This window comes from Carassius gibelio, chromosome A5 (genome assembly GCF_023724105.1).
Source record: "Carassius gibelio isolate Cgi1373 ecotype wild population from Czech Republic chromosome A5, carGib1.2-hapl.c, whole genome shotgun sequence".
Lineage (NCBI taxonomy): Eukaryota > Metazoa > Chordata > Actinopteri > Cypriniformes > Cyprinidae > Carassius > Carassius gibelio.
Window position 1 is genome coordinate 24326157 of NC_068375.1, and position 19305 is coordinate 24345461.

At 40.3% G+C, this 19305-nt stretch overlaps 2 protein-coding genes across 8 annotated transcripts in view; both read left to right on the forward strand.

Moving 5' to 3' along the window:
- The window catches only part of LOC128005601 (transportin-1-like), a 32634-nt gene extending 17755 nt beyond the window's left edge, over positions 1 to 14879 (forward strand). The window contains 11 exon segments of the mRNA XM_052592686.1: positions 5646 to 5732; positions 6200 to 6307; positions 6461 to 6619; positions 7135 to 7222; positions 7325 to 7423; positions 7512 to 7607; positions 9833 to 9908; positions 11004 to 11103; positions 11187 to 11261; positions 11341 to 11467; positions 12865 to 14879. Of these exon segments, the coding sequence (XP_052448646.1) occupies positions 5646 to 5732; positions 6200 to 6307; positions 6461 to 6619; positions 7135 to 7222; positions 7325 to 7423; positions 7512 to 7607; positions 9833 to 9908; positions 11004 to 11103; positions 11187 to 11261; positions 11341 to 11448 (996 nt within the window). The 3' untranslated portion in view covers positions 11449 to 11467; positions 12865 to 14879.
- Positions 14880 to 15471: 592 nt separating this feature from the next.
- Positions 15472 to 19305, forward strand: part of LOC128005654 (F-BAR domain only protein 2) — a 36078-nt gene continuing 32244 nt past the window's right edge. For 2 of the 7 annotated variants that reach the window (XM_052592689.1, XM_052592690.1), the window contains exon 1: positions 15483 to 15722. In XM_052592689.1, coding sequence (XP_052448649.1) covers positions 15690 to 15722 — 33 coding nt within the window. In that variant the 5' untranslated portion in view covers positions 15483 to 15689. Of the gene's footprint in view, positions 15723 to 19305 lie in introns of all 7 variants that reach the window. The other 5 variants (XM_052592692.1, XM_052592691.1, XM_052592693.1 and 2 more) reach the window with 3 other exon arrangements.

Here is a 19305-nt window from a genome sequence, read left to right on the forward strand (position 1 = left end):
GCGCACGCCGCCCTGGCGATTTATGTACGAGACCACAGACGTGTTGTCGGTTTGAATCAGTACATGTTTCCGCTCCAATTTCGACCGAAAGGCTTGCAGGGATATTAGGACACCGCTTCCATTATTCCAAACGGTTTTGTGTCACCTTCTCTGTGACTCCGACCACAGGCCCAGACGCACTGCTCCCCGGCCTAGATCGCGTTCGCAGAGAAAAGAACTCCTGGGCTGAACATATCCGGGCTGTTCCACGGTCTCAGAGTGCTGACGCAACTGTGAATGACCGTAAGTGCTTGTGGACCGAAGACCACGCCCTCGGCGGAACTCGAGTTACAGCCAAAACTGTAGCGGCCGCAATGTAGCAGACCCAGATGGCACACTGAAGAAGCCGCCGCCATCAGTCCCAGAAGCCTCTGAAATTCCCTCAGTGCAAACGACCTGCCCAGTCAGAAACAGCGCAGAGTCGATGAAATGCTCTAGAGAGAGATGGGCTCGCATCGCCATCGAGTCCAAACATATTCCCAGATATGTTACAGTCCGACTCGTAAAAACACGCTCTTCTGCATATTCACACGCAGTCCCAGCGTATCCAAACGGCGAAGCATTGTTTCCACGTGACTGATAGCACATCTCTTGAGTGGGCTAAAATCAGCCAATCGTCCAGATAATTCAACATGCGCATTCCGCTCGATCTGAGGGGAAATTTCGCTCTATCGCTCTCTCTCGAGCAGACTGAGAACTTCCTGTCGCAGAACAGGACGGTTTTGGGGCAAAGTCAGTGACGGGACCACGCCATTGAAGCGGGGAGGTCTGCGTTTGAATTGGAGAGAATATCCGTCGTGAATTATTCCCAGTATCCACGGTGAAACGCCCGGGATAGCCCTCTTACCGTCCATGAGATGACACGGCGGACGCGTTACGTCTACAGCCACTGATGGCTTATTTTAATTAGGGCCCCGCCCCCGCGAGGCTGGAAGCACTGGCGGGAGGGCGGGCGCGTCGCGAAATGGTGTGACACTCTTGCGCCATCATGAGGCCATTATAATCATGGACTGTGGCTCAGCGCTGTTTGAGACAGGGCGAGTGACACAACGTTGAGTGCAAGAATTTGTATATATGCTTCTTTAGTACAATTTTTACTCACAAAAACATCATTTAAACACATATAGCAATCGTCACCCATAGTGATGTGGGGGACATGATGCATGTGTCTTTGTGGTGTTGGCACTCTCGCTCCTTCGCGAGGCCATTATAATAATAGGTTGTGGCTCTGCACTGTTCTGAGACAGGGCGAGTGACACAGTGATGAGTGTAAGAGGCAGTAAAGTTCTTTCGCTGATTGTATACCTGTTTTTATTGTGGAACTCACACAAACAGCATTCAAACAGACATAGCAATCGTCGCCCGAAGAAACATGGGGGACATGATGCATTTGAACATTGAGGGTGACACCGTGTTTATGTGGTGTTGGCACTCTCGCGAGGCCAGTAATCATGGGTTGTGGCTCTGCACTGTTCTGAGACAGGGCGAGTGACACAGAGATGAGTGTAAGAGGAAGTAAAGCTCTTTAGTTGATTGTAACATGCTTTTATTGTGGAACTCACACAAACAGCATTCAAACAGACATAGCAATCGTCGCCCGAAGAAACATGGGGGACATGATGCATCTGAACATTGAGGGTGACACCGTGTTTATGTGGTGTTGGCACTCTCGCGAGGCCAGTATAATCATGGGTTGTGGCTCTGCACTGATCTGAGACAGGGCGAGTGACACAGAGATGAGTGTAAGAGGCAGTAAAGCTCTTTCGCTGATTGTATACCTGCTTTTATTGTGGAACTCACACAAACAGCATTCAAACAGACATAGCAATCGTCGCCCGAAGGAAATGGGGGACATGATGCATATGAACAAGGCGCTTGGGGGCGGGGCCTCCCGCTCACTCACTCTTTCACCGTCAGGGAGACGGCTCGTATGGCGCGCTGGCTCTCTCGCGGCGCGGGGTCCTCAACTGACCCTGACGTTACCTTCCAGGCTCTTACCACTGCTGGTTTCGGCAGAAACGAGCGTCCGGTTCAGAGCGGGGTGCCACTGCGGGTTATTTTAGCTGGTTTCAGAGCCTGGCCCGGTGCATAAGAATCTCACAGAAGAAGACTGGGGTGAGCGACGGGGTATCACATGGCTCATACTTTGGCGCGCTTTCTGCGTCTCTGAGAATAGCTCCATGACGTCACCAAAGAGGCCGGAGGGAGCAACTGGAACGTTTAGGAGCGGCCTACGGTCCGCGTCTTTCAGGACAGCTAGTGAAGCCATAGGTGCCTGTAAAGATGACCATGAGCTCCGTGAAACAGCTGAGCAGAGCGCTTAATAGCAATCAGCGCGAGATCAGTTGCCGCGTGCAGATCCTGATGACGTCAGCGCTACTGTGCCGCCGTTTGCCTGAAACACCTTGAGTATTGCCCTGGCAAAGAGCAGAAGCTGCACTCGCTCTTTCTAGACTGTGGTCCGGACCAAAAGCAGAGGGAGACGAGCACAGGTGTGTGGTAACAGTCTCCTAGACGGGGGGGGAGGGTTTCCGTCCCGTCCACGTGCGTGATATGGCCTTCGTAGCAGAGTGGGTGCGCGATTTCACCACGAGCTCTTGCATGCCTAAATGCCATCTGGTAGCAGCTCGACTGGAGGAGCCACGAGTCTAGTTACCTATCACAGGCTCGTCATGTGCGTTGCGAGCGAGACTCAGCTCCGTGACGACCTTTCCGAAGACCCTGACGAGCTTCTCCTGGAGGTCTCAGGGCCCTCTTGGTCGGGGCGGTCCCACTGAGAGGCCCAAACCTTTTTCGACGTCGAAGCGACATGGAGTCGTTTTCCTCGCCAGCTCCGAAGAGGACGAAGTTCGCGGAAGCTATAGTCCACCACGCCGACGTCAAACTCGTCTTCGGGCGGGGGAGGGCCCACCAGCGGCTCGCTGGCGGCAGTGGGCCTCATTCCCGCCGTCCTCCGAGCCACTCTGGCTCTGAGGGCGCGCACTGGCAGCTCGGTACAGTGGGCGCAAGTGTTGTCCGTGTGAGAATCCCAAGCAGGTCACACAGAACTGGGGATGGTCCGAATCTAGCATTAGCAGCCATCGGATGCGGAGAGGAAAAACAGGGTGAGTAGTCCTCTATTGCAACTTCCACGATGACTTAGATAAGACTTCTAGCGTGAAGAAAGAGATTCTGACGTAATTTTCGCGCCCATGCATTTTATACTGCACGCTTACCCGCCAGTATTTGCATGCTTCGCGTCAATTGGCCAGCTGTCCCCAGCTGGCGTTAGCCAATAAGATTTCAGTGAAAGTGGAGAAGGGAAGAGTTCCCATATACGTCTTAGCTGACGTAATGTTGAGTTACCGCCTCGAGAGGGAACGCTAGTCGCGCCGCTTTCTCCTTCTTTCCAAAGCGCTCGGGCAGAAGCGCCCCTGAGGCGTCTGCCTTTGCTAAGCAACCATGACGTGCTCTCTCCATGACGTGCCCTCTCCATGAAGACCCGGAAATTTCAGCAAAGGATAAATTGATGCGGTGTGGACGCGCCTGGAAAAACGGGCGCATCGCACCGCGTGCGTGTCGCGACCGCGTCGCTTCTATTATGAGAGTGCATACTGCGCGCCTACATAGGAAATAACGAACTTGAGCACGCAAAAGACAAGATATGTGAACGGCCCCTTAAACAGTTCAGTAGTGCAGAGTTTACAGGTTACTCTTCATTTTGAAGGCTCAAAGTAAAGTACTCCCACTTCCCGCTGAATGCTGCAGAGACGCTGTTCGGGAAGCACGTGACATAAAACGAGGCCAGCTATTGGCTATTCGCTACTTCACCTGCTGTACTGGCTGAGTAAAACCTCCGGTGGCTCATTACTGCCACACTTTGGTCACCGCAGATTTGAAATATGCACGAAATGAGCCGCTTATGGCAAATAAAATTTATTTAGCGACGAATCGATTACTAAATTAGTTGACAACTATTTTAATAATCGATTTTAATCGATTAAATCGATTCGTTGTTTCAGCTCTACATGTTGGATAATTTTTTACAAATTTCTTTTAGAAACAGACTGTACTTGTCTAATAAATCCCTGCAGAGTCAAAGCTGGGGTTTGCGGGGCTCCAGGACAGGTTGTATCCATTGGCCCTGTTTGTAAATAGCACCGATAAATAAAGTTCAGGTACAGAAACAAAATAATTAAATGTAAATAGCACTGCATAGTCTTCACTGTATAAATTAAATATAGATTAATTCTGGATAAAACTACAAAATTAATTCAGTCAAGAGCAGTGAGTGTTTTTTTCTCGCTGTTTTTTCTTGGATTAACATTAAGGACACCGACAGCAGCTAGTAAACAAGGTGCGATCACTTTAAGAGACAATACATGGATCCAGTATATTGATACATGTCTGATTACTTTCTAAACTGTTTACGTTGACTTTAGACATAACCGAGCGTTTTTCGAGGATACTCACCAAGATGGATATTTCAGCTTAATTTTGCATGTATTTCATGGATGTATGTTCAAGCACAAGAAGACACACAACTCAATTCATAGTTCACGGGCTGTGAGATGCAGCTCTTTGTGTGTGCTGTGCGCACAGAACACGGTTTGTAGTTGCTGAATTAAGCACTTTCACATCTTTTTATGCTTGAATATTTAATATGGCTGGGTGTATTTGTTCGTTCATGCACAGGAAGATACAAAAGAGACGTTTTTTTTTGTGTGTTTGCAGCTTTTTGTGTACACACTGAACACAGAGGGCAAGTACTCAGTTGAGTTATTTTGTGTCTTCTTGTGTTTGAATTCTTTAAAATCTCTTAAATGTTTAAATTGGCAAGGCTTAAAAAGATGTGTAATTGATAAGCTTTCATGACAACGTGCAGCAGTGGCCCGTCAACTGTCCTGAGAACCTTTCATGCTGACTCAGGCAGTCAGTAGAAATAGCTGGCCACAGCTGTGAGCCCATTTAATTGTTGGGCTGTCACGGATATCAGAATTTTCATTACACTATTAAAGTGGCCACAAAAAGTGGTTAACCAGAATTTTTTAAATGGCACTTAATTCCCTAAAGGTTGCCGACCCCTGTTTAATAGTATTCTATACAGTGATAAATGCTATGTCAATTAGCAATACCTTATAAATACTTAACCTTGTATATGAAAATAAGATGCCTTGAAAAACAAGACAAACCACATACTGTTGCAATCCTGTGTTGACTGTCTTCATGTTTAATCAGATAAAACATTTCTTCTGCATTTTACTCATCTACAGCGATAGCTGGAAGCCTACAGGGATTTCCTGGAACATCATAAGTTCTATTACTCCTATGAGTCTTGCTTGTGGACTTTCTGTGAGAGGGCGCCCTCCGGCGTCGAGTATGAATGAAACAAACTACATGTGAGAGTTAGAGTTAATTAATGGCACTGGGTTATTATGTGTATTATTCATTTTTAAGTATGGCCAATACCAGCATATTGCAACACCCCTAAATAACACGATAGCAATTAATTAAATTTCACGATTATTGTCAGTACCGGTATATTGCGGCACTCCTAGACCTTTCTTCCCTCTAGCGACGGCCCTGAACACATGTTTGACTACTGTACATGTTTGCTCTGTGTGCAGGAATATATTCAGATGCTGATGCCTCCATTGATTCAAAAATGGAACCAGCTAAAAGATGAGGATAAAGATCTCTTTCCCTTACTGGAGGTAGTTGTCTAACGCTTGATTTATATAAACTACTGTTCAGAAATTTGGGATCAGTAAGAATTGATTTCATTAAATTTTTTTTGAAGGAAATTAATACTTTAAGTCAGCAAAGACTTTTTAAATCATTCAAAAGTGACAATAAAGAAATTGTATAATGTTACAAAACATATTTCAAATAAATGCTGTTCAATTCAACTTTTCATTCATTAAAAAGTGCATGTATTAAAAAATGTATCCACCGTCAAAAACAAACTTACTGAAAGAAAAAAAAAAAACGCTTGCTGAACCCAAACTTTTGAACAATATGTATGTATGCACAAATAAACAATTTGAAAAACCAGCAGAGAAAAATCATTTCAGCAGAAGTGACAGGAAATCTTAGTATTGTTCAGAATCCAGCATTTTGATGCATGTACCTGATTATGACTCAAAACAAGATCTTGTTTCTATGTTGATTCCTCTTTCAGTGTCTCTCGTCTGTGGCCACCGCCCTGCAGAGCGGCTTCCTGCCATACTGTGAACCTGTCTACCAGCGCTGTGTCAGCCTGGTCCAGAAAACACTCGCCCAGGCTGTGGTGAGAAGCCACACAAATACACACAGACCCACTCATCTCTCGGTAATACTGTCAGCTGAAAAAACTACTAGTGTAGAAAAGGTTGCAAAATAAGAAATGCTCATAATTTAGAATCAGTGTGAATATCACTTGATGTCTTCTTCTGTCTCACAGCTCCACCAGAGTCAGCCTGAGTTGTATGAAGCTCCTGATAAAGATTTCATGATTGTGGCCCTGGATCTGCTCAGCGGATTAGCAGAGGGTCTTGGAGGGAACATAGAACAGCTAGTTGCCCGCAGCAGCATCCTCACTCTCATGTACCAGTGCATGCAGGTAACTATAAAGCATAGCAAGACATTGTAGCACTGAGGCATGGTATGTTCAACCTAATATATTTGATTTAATATACTTATTACCTTTGATTTTAATATATTTTAAAATTGAGTAAATTTCTGTGATGAAAACTGAATTTTCAGCAGCCATTACTCCAGTCTTCAGTGTCACGAGATCCTTCAGAAATCATTCTAAAATTGCTGCTCAAGTAACATTTATTATTATTATCAGTGTTGAAAACACTTTTGGATCTAAACCATTTTACGTTTGTGCCAACATGATGCCACTGTATCTAGGTAACGACTGAGATGGAGAAGACTGCATCATCTCTGTATAATGTATTTGTCTCTCTGAATTTACCAGCTAATCTTTACATACACAGAAGGACATTTGCATTTGTCTCCTGCAGATAAATTGCACGAGATCCAAACTCCAAAAACTATTTATTCGTGGACGAGCAGCTATGAGAAATGTAATGTGACAATGCTAATCTTTTGATGGTTGTATTTTCTCAGGATAAAATGCCAGAGGTCCGACAGAGTTCTTTTGCTCTTTTGGGAGATCTGACCAAAGCCTGCTTCCAGCATGTCAAACCTTGCATTGGTGTGGAGTTATTATTCACTGACACTTTCTCAGTTTGATCCGTCTCTGTTTGCCTTCAGGCACTTAAACATTGATTTGTTTGTGTAAATCTCTCCTCTCTAGCGAACTTCATGCCTATCTTGGGCACGGACCTGAACCCAGAATTGATATCAGTCTGCAACAATGCAACATGGGCCATTGGAGAAATATCCATTCAGATGGGTGAGAGTTTCCTCATCATCTTCTCTTATTAATTTCACTCCTTTCATCACACCTTCAAGGTTAACATGCTAGTTTTCTCTCTGCTCAGGTTCTGAGATGCAGCCGTATGTCCCGGTGGTTTTACAGCAGCTTATGGAGATCATAAATAGACCCAGCACACCCAAGACACTGCTGGAGAATACAGGTACCATCTGAGGGGCGCTAGACCAGGCTGACCCCTCACAAGAGGTTTCCACCCTCTGCTTTTCCCAAACTCTCCTAGTACCCATTCCACAGTGCTTATTAATCTCCATTCAAACTCCAGGAAGTGGACCTTACAAGGTTTGATAAAGGTTTTATGATACTGGATGTGAAAATCTCTACCAGTGCACAGTATTGTGGTTAACGGGCTAGTGAAAAAGAATAGGAGCAGTTTTTGGGGAATTTATTTTCTATATACAAACTCGGCTGAGTTCTCTCAGCATATCCTGTCTTCAAAAATAAATAGAGCAGACCTTGTAACAGTCCAGCTGTGGTACTGACTGAAGTGGATCAATAGAACAGTGAGTTCCATGTTAGCGAGTAGATCACCGTAATGAGGTTACAAGCATCAGCATCAGTGAGATATTACAATGACGAATGTAAACCAAACTTAAGAGGAGTGTTTTTTTGATTTGAACATTTTTACTTGAAGATTTTAACCTCAAATAGTATTTCCCCCTATTTAATTCAGAGAAAACGTATAAACTCTGATCTAAATCTGTTTTGTGGTGTTTAGATTAATGTTTAGCACCTGTACCTCGCAAATTGTTTTCCAGTTACACTCCACTCTGATTGGACTGCTAGATTTGAAGCTCTAGCCTGAGCCGTAATGGCTGCCGACATTGATGTTTCTTTTTTTTTTTTTTTAATGAGGGTGAAATGTAACACTCCTAACATACTACCAAAGAAACAAGGGTACTTGTAGATGTGTTCCTGTCTGTCGATTTATTTCTGTTGTTTTAATTCCTTTTATTTTTCAATGTGAATGCATATCTGCCAATAGATGTTGAATGTTGTTTAGTTTAGGACGGCTAAAGTTTGATGCAGGATTGCTGATATCTTGATAATACACGTTGCAAAGTCTAAGTCCTTTTAAAAATTAGAAGCAATCATGTGGCATAGCCAAATCCAAACTGATCATTTTTAGTCAGCCCATTAATACACTACTGTTCAAAAGATTGGATTTTTAATAAATAAATAAAAAATAATTTTCAGCAAGAATGTATTAAATTCATCAAAATAGCAGTAAAGACTTTTTTCTATCTTTTAAACCTAAGAATGTAAAAATGTATCACATTTCCACAAAAATATTAAGCACCAAAACAGTTTTCAACATTGACCAAATCAACATATTGATCAGCACTGAAGACTGGAGTAATGGCTGCTGAAAATTAAGCTTTGACATTGCAGAAATGCATTACATTTGTATTGCATCTATTTACATTCTAATAATATTTAACAATCTAACTTTTATTTTTTTTAACTGTATTTTTGATGAATAAGAGCATGAGAGACTTCTTTCAAAAACATAAAAATACCTTACAGACCCCAAACATTTGAACGTTGGTGTACCTCTTCTTTATGGTGCAGGTTTTACATCAATGTCATAATTATTGAGTTTGTTTAATTTTTGAGTATTTGATTCATCTATTTAATTACTAATTACTAAACAGTGCTTAACTGAGTTTCAGATTCTTTGAATCAGCCCATCCTGCACTGAACTGCGTTCTCTAATGAGCCAATCATCTGCTTTCTGCATGTCTCATTGGACTGTTCATAAATGCCTGTCTTTAATGAGAATGTTGCATAGTTTTGTGTCTCTTAAACTTAGGTCTCCTTCCTCTGTGCCTCTTAAGATCCTGGTGGAATCTAGTCCGCTCCATGTAGTTCGCTTGGTGTAATATGCATTTCTTAAACAACAAAAGAGACAGAAAGAAAGACTTTTCTGTTCTACTGAAGAATTTTTTGTGAGTTTAAGGGAGAAAATCTTTGAAAACAAGTTTGATTTCTCTAGTCTTCAATCTGTAATCCATGGATTTGGGGGAAAAGAATCACATAGAGACGTTAAATGAATTTGGCAGACACTTCAGCCAAAACATGAATGTTTCTCTGTAACTCTGAGCTGTACTGAAGCCGTGTTTTCTAAGACTCCTCCCTTAAACGAGGTCTATGTTTTCTTAGTGTCATATTTTACATTAGACCCTGTAGTCTGGGACTTTGAAGAGTACTAGTGAAATCTTGTGTTTACTCTCATACACAGATTCTGTTGAGTTCTGTTTCTGAGTTGTCTGTTTGTTTGTTTGTTTGTTTTTGTTTTCTCCTCCCCCTTCATTCGCTCATGTCTTGGTTGGCGTTTGGTGCTGTATAACCGTGATTGCGTTACCTTAGCAATAACAATTGGTCGTCTTGGTTACGTTTGTCCTCAAGAGGTGGCACCCATGCTACAGCAGTTTATAAGACCCTGGTGTGTATTATTCAATCTTTTATTTCATTCATTTCCTCTTTCTGTCTATCTTCTGGCTTTTCTCTCCACTGTTCTCTCTCTTTCTTTCTCTCACTCGCTCAATCTCTCTACAAACCTTGTCCCAGTGTTTTTGAAAAGGCTCCTGCATTGCTTCAAGCTTTGCGCTAGTATAGAAACAACCAGGATTTTGTAAAAAATAAAGCGTATAAACGTTATGCTGGTGAAATCTTTTCTTGTGAAAGAGACTGAGCAAGAAGACATGGTAGGAGGCCTATTCAAGACATTTGAGGGAAGGTACCCCTATCTTTCTCTCTGTTCTGTATGATTCAGTCGAAATCATTGCCAACCATGTGACTAACCCTGTCCCTCTAGGTCTTGTCGTTTAATTTGCCTCAGTAGCACCTTCATGTGTTCTCAATTGATTTATTTCAGTTTTCACTTCTGTTTTCGTCTTTTACTGTCGCTATCTAACTACTAATTGAGTGCATGGGGTAATATCAAATGCTTGCTGGTTTTAGGTAATGGAAGTGATGGTTAAATGGATAAAAATAAGAGAAATAGAAAAGCATCTTTAAAAAGCATTTCTCCTCCCCATTAGATACAGAGTCTTTTAGCTGCATGATTCTATCCCAGAATGCTTGCCACAAAATTTGCACTAGTTTAATTCTATAAACTTGCAGCTGACAGATACATGGTGCTATATGGACATTGTATTTGTCTTATAAAGAATACATCTAAGTAGTTTGTTTTATTGCAAAAAGCAGCTGAAGTTTTTTTTAAAATTCATAATTACAAAAGGATGTATGTCCATATGATTAAGAACCAATAATATTAGTATATAATATATTCGTATGGGATTGTCAGGAAATATTGCAGCAAACTAAACTTGGTTTCAACAAGAGTATGTTTTATTTATAAAGAAGATAAAACAAAATTTGGTTTTCTCGATTGACCAGTGTCTGTGATTTTAAAACATTTGCTAGTCCCAAGGTGCTCTGAGGTGGTAATCATGATATTGTGTTGATTAAGTTCTAAACCACATGCAAACTAACCGCACAGGCATGTTATTTGAAAACTGGTTCTTCCCTTCACTAGGTGCACCTCTCTACGCAATATAAGAGACAATGAAGAGAAAGACTCTGCGTTCAGAGGAATCTGCACCATGATCACGGTCAACCCTGGTGGTGTGGTGCAGGTACAACACATTGTCCCCACTGATGTCTCTCTGAGTGCTTTGATCAGTCAGATTGATCCTTTGTTTTCTTTACCACTTTGTAGGACTTTATATTTTTCTGTGATGCTGTTGCATCCTGGATGAACCCAAAAGATGATCTTCGAGAAATGTTCTATAAGGTAGAGCGCTGTGAGTTGGGAAAACTTTCAAGATGATTATGAATGCATGCCTCATACTCAAGTGTGTGTTCCCTGTTAGATCTTGCATGGGTTTAAGAACCAGGTTGGAGATGAGAATTGGAGACGCTTTTCTGACCAGTTTCCCCTTCCACTCAAAGAAAGACTAGCAGCCTTCTATGGGGTGTAGATGTTATCTGATTGAAGAGGTACATTTCCATGAGATTCTCTAAGATAGCCAATCTATTTAACTGTGTTACAGTTTCTTTGCATATATTTAGACTTGCTAAATTTGAGTGTATATTGCTAAATATATATAAACACTATTATTCAGAGGTTTTTGGACTGTAATTACTAATTAATATGAACAAACTTTTACAGTATTGGTTAACAGTTGGCTAATGTTATAATAGTAACAGTACCGTATTTTTCGGACTATAAGTCGCACCTAAGTATAAGACACATCAGTCCAAAACTACGTCATGACGAGGAAAAAAACATATATAAGTTGCACTGGACTATAAGTCGTATTTATTTAGAAACAAGAACCAAGAGAAAACATTACCATCTAGGGCCGCGAGAGGGCGCTCTATGCTAAGAGCGCCCTCTTGCGGCTGTAGACGGTAATGTTTTCTCTTGGTTAATTTCTCTCGGTTCATGTCAAAGTAATTTTGATAAATAAGTCGCACCTGACTATAAGTCGCAGGACCAGCCTAACTATGAAAAAAAGTGCGACTTATAGTCCGGAAAATACGGTAGTAATCATTTTTTTCTTGTTTCAATTAGTTGTATAAATAAATTGTACAAATTAACATTGCTAATTTGTTCGTTCATGTTCATTAACTCTTTCCCCGCTATTGACAAGATATCTTGTCTTTTAGAAGACAACGCTTCCTGCCAAAGACGTGTTTTTCCGTGTTTTCACTGTTATAAACTCGGGGGCGCTGTTACACATCTTCTGAATGAGTACCAAACCTCCCGAACAAAAACACACGTGAACAGGATGGAGAAACGAGCAATCTCTTATGTAAACAGATGCATATTAAAAATAATGTGATCATCAGCAATAGATGGCATATAAATGAAAGCTGAATAAAGTTACAGAGTAAAATGTTGATCTAGGAGTGGTATATGTCTGTGCAATCTTTGGAGGTGTTGATGGAAGCAATTTACTGTATATGCTTTGATAATCGTAGTGAATACTTTTTCTCAAAACTATACATTTTTATGAAACCTACTTATATTCAAGTGCTGATTAAAAAAAGAATCCTTTAAGCTAGAATAAAACTGACTTTTTGTTTAAAAGTAAAGGCTATGATATTCATTTGGGCGTATTGCATATTCAAATATTCATACAGCAAAATCTACTGGAAGCCGTCAAATTTTAGTAAAAATCATCTAAATCGCTGGTGGTGCGGGGTGGCTGGCAACCTTTTTCAAAAATGCTGGTGGGGAAAGAGTTAATAATGCATTGCCTATTGAACAATTTATAAATTAACATTAACCTAGATTCATAAATGAATCTTGACTGATCGTTATTGTGATATGTTACTGCTATTTATTTACTAATGATACTAATCTGATCTCTTTCTCTCTTGTTCTGCAGCTTATTCACTATGGGAGAGGATGGGAACCTCTGATACCCAGGGCATAATGTTGCCCTTTTCCTGGGGGGAAGGGTGGTCTAGCAGGGGTAGGAGCCATACAGCCCACCGGACCCCTGTAGACAGGGTTGGAGTGAAGTGTTAGCTAAGGGAACTAGTCAACGACACCTTGCCAAGCCAAACCAAAATAGGGAGGAAAGCTTTTTCATCATGTTATAACAATCAGCCATGATGGCAAAAACAAAATACATTGTTAACATTCATTCACTAGGGCACTTAATGTAACGGGACATCCAGTGGTAAAAAAAACAAAAAACAATGAGACGAAGATAAGGTAACACAATGTAACTCTAGAAATGCAAGTCCTTTCATATCATTGATAGTGAAATGGTTTTGATCTTTGCCATTTGTTTTGGATCAGCGGTGATGCAACGATAAAGGAAAACAAATCTGAATAACTGCATACTTTTCTGTCTTGGTAAATGAAGTTGGTATGCACAAATTGAGAGGTAAGGCTGCATATTAACGCAGTGAAGATGGTTGAATGGTGCAAACATCTGCTCTGTCGAGTTACACTTTCTGATCTCCAGCGTGGCTTGACATGGATCCAAACTAGTGAACCCTAAACACATTTTTTTGTTCACATTTGAAACATACATCAGCGATTTCTTTTTGCTTAGTTTGCTCAGAGCATGAATTTGAAGATGCTTGTGATATCTTTTTTTTGGTACTGATCGGGTTAATCTGTATGTTCAGTTGTATGATTTTGTGTATGTTGGTGGCCCAATTAGCGATAAGTTTTTCTAGCACCCCTCATACAGACTAGATTTGATTGTGTTCTGTCCACACAAACACAACATACAAGAGGTGACGTGTTTTCAATCCACATATTGCTTTTGTGACTTGGTTTATTTAGTTATGTCACCTCCTGCTTGAGGTTTAAATAACATCAGTGTGTTGTGTGTGATCCTGGACACTTCCGTGCTTGTGGAGGCAGTTTTTGTGTCCCTCATGTGAATAGTAGCAAGCCTTGAAAGTTGGTTCTTACAACTACAAGATAAGTTCTGGATTCAAACCGAACCAGCTGAGATTTCAAACCTTTCAGGATGTAAGGAGTTTTTCTATTTTTTTTTAAATTAATTTAGATCTGAACATCATGGGGTACTGTCAGGTGTTTGTGAGTCTGTGTTGTGTTGGTGTATTTCTGCACTGTTTTTATTTTCTTCAGGTTATCTGTCACATTCCAGCTGTTTTGCATTTGTAACCAATAAGAAAGGAGATTGTTCTGACAAAAAAAAAAAAAAAAAAAATGAAAAGAACAAACAAAGAAACATGATGTAGGCAGATATTATGAATGTTAAGTGTGCCGTCTTACACTAATGAATGCTGCTATGTGTTGTAATTTTCTACTTGAATATTTTATGTTGTAGAGACATCAGGAGGTATGTTTAACTTTTTTTTTCTTTGCTGTGTTTTTTTAAGTTTTTATTTTTTATGAATCCCTCTCTCCGCTGTTCAGGCTCCCATGTTTTATAATAATAATAGAGCCATTCCCTGTAACCCATTCAGCTGCTAGTGAATATCCTTTCTAATGGTCATATTTTTGTCACTATCTCCATGTAAAAGAATGTAAAACCTTTTTTTTTTTTATTATTAGAGGAGATGGACACTTAAATAGGATACATCATGTGGGATAAAATGGAAGTAACTGGGCCTTATATATGTGAACATTTGTTATTTATAAAATATAAATGCAGTATGTACTGTACCACCTTGAAGTTTTTCAGGGGTTAAATACGGCCATGAGACTTGGAGATTGCACAGTAATGAATCTAATGGTTTTACTTTTTTAATGGTTTAATTTTGTTGTTGTTGTTGTTGTTATTGTTGTCTTTTCTTTATGTGAAGTACAAAATGTAAAAATCGAAATATTGTGTCCCCACCCCAGACTGCACCTGTCTAGTTCTATGTGTGGAAATCAAGAAAATGTTATAATGAAGTCAAATTTTGCTCAAAAGCTCCCTTTTCTGTTTTTTTTTTATTACTTTTATTTTATAATCTGATTTTGCAGAAAGATTAAAATATAGAATGTAATAATTTTTAGGGGCCACCAGATATTTTGGAACATGCAAAGAATATATATTGTACTGTAGAAATTTTGTAAAGATATTTGTATGACATTCTTATGGACGTAAGTTTGTTTCACTGCTTGGATTTGTGCATTGATAAGAATAAACACTTTTTAAAAAATCGTTGATTACATTTCTCTAAATATAAAGGTATATTGACTACTTTGGAAATGAAGTCTTTTTTTATTACATTTATTAAGTGCAAAAAAGTAATTTCAAATGATCAATTTGGATTATCTTTAAGATATAATATGTACCAGCTACACTATATATATACTTTTTTTTGGTGTCCAAGAACAGTAGCTTATTAACATATAATAACTTTTCTTTTATAATATTAGCGCATTTCGTAGTATAATTCCATATGAAGAAGCCAGAAAAGAGTCACTACACCAAGTGGGGCGTGAGAATTACGCGATTGCGTCATGGGAATTCTGTCAATTCTTTAATTCGCCACTGGCGTCACTGTTTCTTCACAATAGTTCCCTCAATGAAATACTGAACAAGTGGAGGTGGGAAAAAAGCAAGTGGAGGAGGTGGAGTCGTGTTCAGAGGAAGGAAAACTAAGCAGAAGAGCAGGAAAAAAGAGAAAACCCACCAGACACAACAACATCGGGGGGAGGACGGTGGATTAATTGTGCCAACTGAGGCAATTCAAATAAAGAGAAGCGCTGCTGTGAAGAAAGGAGGACAGCAAGATGATAACGCCCTATTTCCTGGAACATTTCTGGGTAGGTTGCTTATGCTGTGCTCTTACTTATCTTTGCGGATTAAAGACAATTTAGCTCCACTCGAATGTCATTCTTTAAATTGTTATAATCCGCTTGATTTCTGGGGCTATTCTTCATATATTTGGATTCACACCGGCCCTTGTTGGGATAATACCGCTAAAACATGGTCGAGGGAAGCACGAGAGCCTACTGGCCTGTTGCCCCCCTCACTTTCTCGGAGAATGCCGTCCAGCGAGACCGGGGATTGGGCCTCGTTACATCCATCTGACACAGACAGACAGCCAACTGCGTTCCACCTCCGTTCAATCTGATTGGCTGTCGATCAACGTCTTGGAATGTTAACGATCCTATTGTGAAACCCCATTGGATGTCACGGCTGTCATTCACAATGCTATCCTGCTCTACTTCTTCCGTAATGACGTTAGACCGGAGGCCAGGATGTGTTATAAAGTTTTTACACTGTATAATAAATACGCTAGCAGTGTAATAATTACCCCCTTCTCTTCCATAATATACCTTATGGTGATATTTAATTTTTTTTATTACTTACGTTATGGTTAGTACTGTCATGGCTTTTTTATAGGCTTAAATGTATTATTTTATTTATTTATTTATTTTGAGTGCTCAAGCTGTTGATAGTGTGACTTCATTTTCATGTTTGTCGTTTTATTCTCAGTTATTACCTGAAAACATACCTCCTTATTAGACATATTTGCTACTTAAAGAGACCTGTGACTTTATTTGAATACAACGCAACAAGGGGTGTTAAAGTTACAGTCAGCCAAAAATAATAATTGTTTCCTTACTTTACTCACCCTCCTGTCATTCCAACCCTGTATCTCTTTGCTGTGGCATAAAACTGAAGATATTTTTTTAGGATGTTTTTGTCCATCCAAGTCAATGGCCACCAGAATGTTTTGGTTACCAGCATTCTTCAAAATGTCTTCTTTTGTGTTCCGCAGAAGAAAGAGAGCGTGAGTAAATGATGATGGAATTTTAATTTTCAAGTGCATTATCACTTTAAATAGAATGAAGGCGTATGTTTTCAGGTGCGATCATGCACAGTCTATCTTTTATTATCTCTTACATTCCATCAAGATTCAAGTCAGTTTTCAAATAATGACTATTTACCCAATGTATTGTTATTGAGGATTTTTGCAATCATTGCAGAACCGATAAAGCCTGACACAGTTTGAAAGCATCCCGGAAGATTCCTCTGTTGTCATGTACCGTAAATGACCGCGGTTTAAACATTAAACTGCATTTGACTGGCAGACGTGTCGAGCTGAACAGGGTGAGAAAGTGTGCATTTGGAAACCGTGACTGTCAAAACAGGAGATGGGGGAGACGAAGAGAGATGAGGGATTGCAGAGCTGCGGAGTCCTGTTCTCAATCAGGTCTTTGTGTTGAGGGCTCAGAGAAACAGGGACGCCTGTGATGAGCTGTGTGCTTGTAATGCAGGGCACAGACATAGACACATATACCCCACACACTTCACTCCACTGAAACTGTTAAGCTCAGGAGATGAATGCAGGGAAGGTCAAACTGTCAAAATAGTCTAGATATTTTTCTGCCATGACATCATAAAGTCCTGAAATCAATCTTCACTGCCCTCCAGCGCCTGGCGCCCCACAGGTGTGACAACTTGCCCAGAACCTCCCACAACAAAGAGGTGTTTGAAGGAAACCTCTCAGTCTTGTTTACCGCAATCAAACACATCTAACCGCACATTTCCTCTCTTGCTGTAAACACAGTGTGATTTTTTTTTTTTTCTTCTAGTGAGCTTTTGACCTTAGCTGATGCCTCACATCTACCTCTGTTGGTTTTGTTGGCGGATGTTTAGACTTGTTACAGTCAAAAGACACCTGCTTACGGAAATATATATCTGGTTGAGTCATCCTGCCGATATTCCCTTTAGTCGAGAACTCCTCATTCTCTTTATGTATTCTTATGTTAGTCATGCGTAGAGTGTAAAATGTCAGAACAGTTCTTGACCGATTAAAATTAAAAAAGATGTTTGCATGCTTCTGCTCGGTATTCCTGCAATCATTTAATCAACGTAATCTGAATAAACAAAAATATGCTTTTTTCATTCTATTCTTACTAGGAAATGCTAGAGATGTTTGTTCGTGCCACATTTTATGATGCAATTTAAAGTTCATGTCATGAGCGTGATGAACCGCAAAAGCAGGTTGTGTTAGTTTTGTGTTTGTGAAATGTTAGTAAAAATCAGAGTCTCCTCATAATGCTAATGATGTGATTTTTCATAAGCTTGACTTCTCACCGCTGTCGAATATCTAATATTGCCCAGAATTGCCTTTGATGTGTGTGTGTGTGTGTGTAGTGTATTAGTTGTTAGATAAGCTGTGGCTTGAAATAAAACTGAAAAGTACAACCGTAGTCACTTTTGAGTTTTGTTTGTTTAGTGGAGATGGAATGGAGATAAAAACTTTAAACTTGTAAACTTGCAGTCGATTGTGGAGGGACTGGTTTATGCAGATTAATGATTGGAAAAATCTGGTATATATGTCATTTGAGAGAAGTCTATCATATTCAGCAGAAGACTGAGATATGATGTTTTGGTTAAACATTACAAGTGAAAATAAAAATGTTAAAAATAAAGCATGCGATATTAGAGTGAGTGAGTTTCCATCATGCTGAGTTTACCTGTAGAGTGCTAAAGGACAGGATGTTGAACGGTTAAAGGGATATTCTACCCATCACTTACCCCCATGTCGTTCCTAACCCGTAAAATCTTCATTAGTCTTCTGAAAACGATTTAAGATATTTTGGATGAAAACCGGGATGCTTTTGACTGTCCCATAGACATAGCCAAGTAAGTTACAATGTCAAGGTCCAGAAAAGTATGTAAAGCATCATCAGAAATATCCATCTGCCATCAGTGGTTCAACCGTAACATTATGAAGCAACAGGAATACTTTTTGTATGCAAAGAAAACAAATATGACGACTTAATTCAACGATTTGTATCCTGAGTCTCTCTGCATCACCGAACCGTCATTTTTTAGAATATATGATGAATGCAGGCAGCGTACGCTCTTCTGTGTCAGCCGTGCCACAAGGATACTATTCTGGACTATTCTGATGATGCTTTTCATACTTTTCTGGACCTTTTCAGTGTATTTTAAAGTCACAAGCCTCCTGGTTTTCATCCAAAATATCTTAAATTGTGTTCCGAAGACAAACTAAGTTTTATGGGTTTGGAATGACATGGGGGTAAGTGATTAATGGCTACATTTTCATTTTGGGGTTGAGTATCCTTTTAATAGAAAATCAATTTTAACATACTTGCTTTTTTTAACAAATATTGTGTCAGTGGACATCTTTGTCTTTTAATGCATTCGAATGTGGTGCATTTCCATTTATCTGCAATGCTGTGTGTCTGTAGGACAGATGTCCCGAGCACAGAGGCAGATCACCCTGCTTAAACGGGGAGTTCAGAAGGTCATTTGAGCGACACAAAGCTGTAGTGAAAGGGATTCAGCTGAACTTTGACACTGTTGATGTCTAGATGTTTCGCTCTGCTCATTGATTTACCGTGCACATGTTTGCTCTCAGAATGG